The sequence below is a fragment of the Erigeron canadensis genome, chromosome 3 (assembly GCF_010389155.1).
Source record: "Erigeron canadensis isolate Cc75 chromosome 3, C_canadensis_v1, whole genome shotgun sequence".
NCBI classification, from domain to species: Eukaryota; Viridiplantae; Streptophyta; class Magnoliopsida; order Asterales; family Asteraceae; genus Erigeron; species Erigeron canadensis.
This window is the reverse complement of record NC_057763.1, coordinates 7,491,985-7,498,369: the sequence shown is the minus strand read 5'-3', so window position 1 is coordinate 7,498,369 and position 6,385 is coordinate 7,491,985. Positions and strand designations below refer to the sequence as shown.

At 33.8% G+C, this 6,385-nt stretch overlaps 1 protein-coding gene across 1 annotated transcript; it reads right to left on the bottom strand.

Annotated features, from left to right (window-relative positions):
- Nucleotides 1-1,809: 1,809 nt before the first annotated feature.
- Nucleotides 1,810-3,192, bottom strand: LOC122594467 (transcription factor MYB36-like). Its single transcript, XM_043766917.1, has 3 exons — nucleotides 3,057-3,192; nucleotides 2,848-2,977; nucleotides 1,810-2,548 (listed from the first exon to the last, which is right to left on the bottom strand). Exons 1-3 carry the CDS (start codon nucleotides 3,190-3,192, stop codon nucleotides 1,810-1,812), a joined length of 1,005 nt encoding a protein of 334 aa, XP_043622852.1.
- Between the last annotated feature and the right edge of the window lie 3,193 nt (nucleotides 3,193-6,385).

Here is a 6,385-nt window from a genome sequence, read left to right as displayed (position 1 = left end):
ATTTATATAAAAAACAGATTTAGGGTTTTTTAATTAATTTTTTTTTAATTAGAAAAGGTTTTCAAGAACAGAAATAAATTAAGCCTACGCTCTGATACCATGAAGAAATAAGTATAGATTCATAGCTAAATATCAAATATTATTGAATCAAACACAAATCCAGAAAATAAGTTTGGTTCAGAACATCAAGAAACAAAACAATACAATAAACCAATACCAAAGGTAAAGGAACAAGGGACAATAACATAGACTAAACATATTATATAATTAGAATCAATAATAGAGGAACCATGACAATGATTTAGTACAAAAGGGTAACGGTTATCAAATGGCTGCAAAAGTGATTGTTGTTGTAACCCTAAAAGGAAAGAGAAGCAGCCTTAAATAGACTCCACAAGTATAGCTCCAGCCCCTTTACTTTCACTTGTCTAGCTTCAGTCCTTGTGCTTCTATCTTTGTAGTAGCACAGCTTCAGTCCTCTAGTTATTAATCTATTAATAAAACAAGAGCAAATAAGTAATATGCACAATCAAGATGTACCATTTTAACACCTTTGTCACTTGTAGTGTACTTCCAATATATATTTGTAGTTGGATCATGGAAATGCAATCAAGATATATTGTTTGAATGTGGGATGAACTTTTTTGGTCAATTAAATCAAGGAGATGCCTCTTCTTAATCATTTGCTTCAAGCATGTGTCATAAAATGTTACCTAGCTAGCAATATTTTGTAATGGTAGGTTTAATGCGACACATACTTCTAAAACTCAAGTTAATTATTTTCTAGGAAGCTTTAATGTACTACTGATCTATTTTGTGCTCCACAATTTTGGTAATGGAAAAACATGATATTCATATAGGATCTAACAAACTACCCAAGTCCCCCTACAAATGGGATAAAAACTAAACTGTCCTAAATACTTTAAATTACTTCTCTTAGTGAATGCTAACTTAATTTTTAAAGTATTTTGCAAAAGGAAAAATTAATGAATAAAAATATTATTATATATCTTTAAAGTATTTGTAGAAATAACATTTGCAGCGAACGGAGTATTTCTTTTCTAGGCCAAAAACGATAATAACAATAAAAAGTGTATTATGACTTTTTACGTATTAAACTCAAAGGCTGAATTAATACTGGCCGGGAGCATTGTGAATCTATCGACAAAATAGACAGTGAAGCTTCAACCACCAGTGACTCCCTTTTCTTTTCAAAGAAACATTTTAAATTCTTACCATAAATGGAAAAGAGTTGGACACCTAATTCGTTATTATTTCTACGTACTAATAAAACATTAATGATCGATGCATCAAAATATCATGTGATGACATGACTTTGGTGCCATGAGTCGATCTATCAGTTAGTTGCTCCATACAACAATACGTGTGTATATATATATATACACTCTCTATCTCATTTTAAATGACTGACCTTCCAAGCCTTTTTCTTTTTAGTTTTACGGTAAATATTTTTGTTTTTATCAAACTAGGATATTTAAAATTGGACGAAAGGAATACCATTTGTGTTTGAAACGACTTAACTTCCAACGGAAATGAAGAGAAAATTAAGATATAGTCGTATTAGATGCATATATATCCGGTATATATAACGAAAAATCGTCAAATCGACTAGACATTATTACAGAAATGTACATATGAAATACTTATTGTAATTTTTTTTGGACCTTATTGACATATACGTACAATATATGCTTATATACCTAGCTAACTAATTATATTATGACAATTAAATCTGAATAAAACTTGATGAACACAATAGGTGTGTCCCTATTTTTACTTGATGTCTGTTTATTTGTTACCAAGAATACCAGTTGAACTCCAAGAATTTGAAGAGACTGAATTTTCACCAAATTCATTAGGCCACCAAGTCATGCCATCTTTCGCACCTTGCATGACCTTGAAAGAATCATATTCATTGATCTGTGGACCGTCTAGTGGTAACGCTTCTTTGTTGCTCAATAGCTCAGCGATTTCAGCTTGAAATGCCCAACACTGCTGTAATTCTAAGCTTGGAGGTTGTTTCATGTCATTTGATTCGTAGACAAGAGATGATGACTCGGGAATGTTAATTCCCATGGAATTCAGATCCATTCCATTTATTATCATATTACTCAATGGTGAATACTCTTGTTGAAGTGTATTATTGGAATAGTATTCAACCTTTTGAGGAATAGCAGGTGAGAAATTTTGCATTATCGTCAAAGGGTTAGGGGATTCATTTACATGTTGGAGATTAAGCATCATTTTTTCTTGGAGAGGATTTAACTTGCAAGGCCATATGGGAAGATTTTCATAGTTAGGGTTTCCAAGGCTTTGGAGTTGTATGTGAAGTTGTAGCCTTTCCATGGCTGAGTTGTTTAGGGCTTCTATTCGGTTTCCTTCTTCCGGTTCATGGCTTGAACCGGACAGCCTATTGGCCTGAGATTGTTTGCGTCTTCCGAGTAATTTCTTCTTCAACCTCGTGTTCCAATAGTTCTTGATATCGTTATCTGTTCTCCCAGGCAGTTGAGCCGCGATTATGGACCACCTACATACGATTTTGAATTGAATCAGACTTAGCTAAAAATTACATCATTTTTATATAAAAAAGAAAAATGATATAACCAAAATCTAGCTATAGACTTATAACGGCCCTAATTTGAAAAATAATTGTACAATAATTCGAATTTTGAATCTGGGATGGGATGTATATATTCTTAGAACAAAAGCATGATGGACAAATGCAAAGGACAAGTAACTTTGGCTGGGACTTGAAACCAACATGGCCAAATTAATCTTCTATATGCACATGCGAGAGAGAGACAAATAAAAAAGAGTTAAAACTACCTGCTGCCTATACTAATGTAGAGGCTGGATATGATGTTGTCTTCTTCTTCAGAGAATCCCCCATGCTTGATGTTCGGTCGTAGATAATTCAACCATCTCAATCGACAACTTTTTCCGCACCGTTTGAGACCTTCAAATTATATGTTAATTAGCTAACAATTTAAAACGTTTTCATATGAAACAAAGATCATAAAAATGAAAATATATACCAATCTTTTGGGGAAGGGCAATCCAGTTACCACCGGTACCGAACTTTTCGATGTAGTCTTTGAGCTTAGCATCTTCTTCAGCAGACCATGGTCCCTTTTTCACAATTGTTTTGTCACAGCATGGTGCTCTTCCCATTTTCTTGAATATATATAATTCTTGTGCCTTATTGTTTCTTTGGTCTCCTAAACTTGTGTCTAGATTTTCTCTAGACGTACAATAAATCAGATGTTTATTGGGTGAAGTTATATGGGGGAAGACCCATGATTTATAGTAGGTATGAAATTTGGGTTTGATGTGATACTTAAAAAAAATATTAAAAAAAGAAACAAAGAAAGAAAAAAGTCGCATACTCTGCTAGGGTTAAGGACACACATATTTTGGATTAGTTCGTTCTTACTTTTGGCAACTTAATTATTAGTGTGATAGTCAACACTGTCTACCTGCTGATCGATCGGACCTTTTTGCTCTTGTTGATTTTCTATATATTTCTTTTCATTCTGTTTTAGACTTGTATGACCATTCTTAAAATAAAAATATAAAATAGAACAACTAACTTTGATACGTGCTATATAATGTGTACTTTGAAATTCTTTAAAATCTTCGTGTGCACATATCATAGGCATATCTTCTTGTAAAACGGCTAATACATACGGATTCATAACATCTAGTCTTATAACCAACATATTCTAACTATGCAATGAAAAGAAAATCGTACTTATGTTATGTTCTGGTAATCATGCAAACTTGGGAGTCCCAAGTTGGGACTAATAGCTGCCTTGCGTTACTTTTTTCAAGATACTAAGATATTGATGCTAGTTTAAACAGGTATTACTATTCTCAAGATACTAAGATATTGATGCTATACAAGTTTAAACCCAGATATTTCACACCTCACTAGGGGAGCCGAGTTTTTTTTAGCAATTCGAGCTCCAGCTTGAGCTCGAATCGATCGAGTCAAGCTATTATCGAACTCGAGCTTGAGCACTAAAATCAAACTCGAAATAATTATCGAGTCGAGCTTGAGCTTTACATAGCCCGACTCGAATACTTGTTGAGCTTTTCGAGCTTTCAATATATTATGTATTTATTTGTATAAATAATACTTGAATAGTCAAGCCCTATCGAGCGTTTCAAACTTTTAAAGTTTCGAGCTGAGCTCGAACCATATTTATTGACATAACAAGCTAAACTCGGGCCTTTTTCAAGCTAAGCTCGAGCCAAACTTTACTATACCGAGTCGAGCTCGAGCCTACATACTGATAGCTCGTCGAGCTATCAAGCCGAACACGAGCCTACCAATTTTTTTTCATGCTGAGCTCGAGCTCTGTCGAGCTCTGACTCGGCTCAGCTCAGCTCGATAGGTACGTTGAAACTTGGACACCGGAGAAGTTTTTAGTTACAAAACCATGTTGCCAATGTAAATTATTAGTAGGTGAAAATTAAGTCCTCATTGATTACTCAGTGAACACATCTATCTATACTATATTATATTATAAAGTAAATCAACTTTTAATTTTTAACATTAAACTTAAAATTTGAGAAGTGATCTGTACATCACCCAATTTTGACCGTACACCACCAAACATGCTATACAGTATTGTACTGTACAACACTTTAAAGCACATTTGGTGGTGTACAGTTAAAAACGGGTAGTGTACAGATCATCGTCCTTAAAATTTCAATATTATTTTCAAATTTCAACAATACACACATTCTAATACATAATGTACCATACATCATAGTAACATTACATTAATAACTTCCACTACTCACAGGCGCCGCCACCGCCACCACCACCAATCTCTGTCGCCACCGCTACCGCTGCTCGCCACCACCACCACCGTCGCCACCACCGCAACAGGCGGGTACCTTTGTCGCGTATGACTATATGTACAATATATATTTTTGTTCAAAAGTTTGAAATGAATAATGTGAAACGACCTTACCTTTAATGAATTAATTTACACTATCAATCCTTAAATTTTTAAAATATTTTCACTACCTTTTAAATCAATTACAGTTACATCCACCGCCACTCACCATCACCACTCACCCCCATCACCACTGGTCACCACCACCACCACATCATTGACGCATTGCGGGTATATCCTTCTATCTTCTAAAATATTTCAACCACCACCTTTCGTCAGTTACATCTACATCAAGCTACATCATTCAACACCGTCAGCACAACCAATAGTCGCCGCTATCACCACCAATTGCTGTCACCATTAGACCGTTATTGTAGCCACTATCGTTGCATTGTGCAAGTAACATGCTAATTCAAAGTTATTTTTACCATCATTGACTTTTGTATATTTAAAACTATAACTTCGATAAGAGAATAACTTTCTGGTATGGTTTATATCCCATTCTTATTTTATTGATTTGTCTATTATATATTTTCAATTATATATTTAATGTTTATCTATATTGAACTAATAATTTCTTATACATAAATTATAATGGATCTTGTCATTCATGATCATTATTTCTAGTTGGAATAAACATGATTCGATTCGAGTGATAAAACATTCTATATCATCCAGTGGAACTTGTAAAAACATAAACATGATTGCTATTGATTTCGGGTTCACATAACAAGGTGATTGAGTAATAATGGGATGAGTAATTCGGCTTTAACTTGATGCACGAATTTAGAGATGAGAGACACACGAAAATTAGGGTATTATGTGTGTAGGATTAGATTAACTTTAACTTAGGGTTAATGACTCTCTATATATAAGGAGAGTATTTACACTTTCAACCCCTTTGGTGTTTAATGTATGCACCATTAGTCCTCTTATTTACAATCACCTAATGGGAAACCCTATACTACATCTTTGAGAGTAAATAAGCCCATTATATATTTACTAGACATAGGGATTTCAGTTATCGTCAATTATCATATCAGGAATGATACATAATCACTGACGGTCACACTAACGTGGTTCCAACGTACATTTCTTACCTTACAGTCTATTATAAACTTCATTATGTAACTGTTTGTAACTTATTTCCAGTTTTGTGCTCCATATTAACGGTATCTTGTTAGTGTTTGAAATATAAATTCTATTTGTGTTGTTAAAAAACAAAGTTGTTTACGGATATTATAAGTTCAAAACTAGATTTCACGCACCAATATGTCACATAAAGCAACTACTTAAGGATTATTATTGCTTGGGATGCGTGGTTAGCTGTCCATTAAGAAAGGATCAAAAGAAAAAAGGTTAAGATTATTTAATTTGTTGTAATTAAAGCATTACAGACTTCTTCTGCTTGGCTCTTCCCTCTTTTCCGATTATTCGTCCTAATTTATTTGATGGAA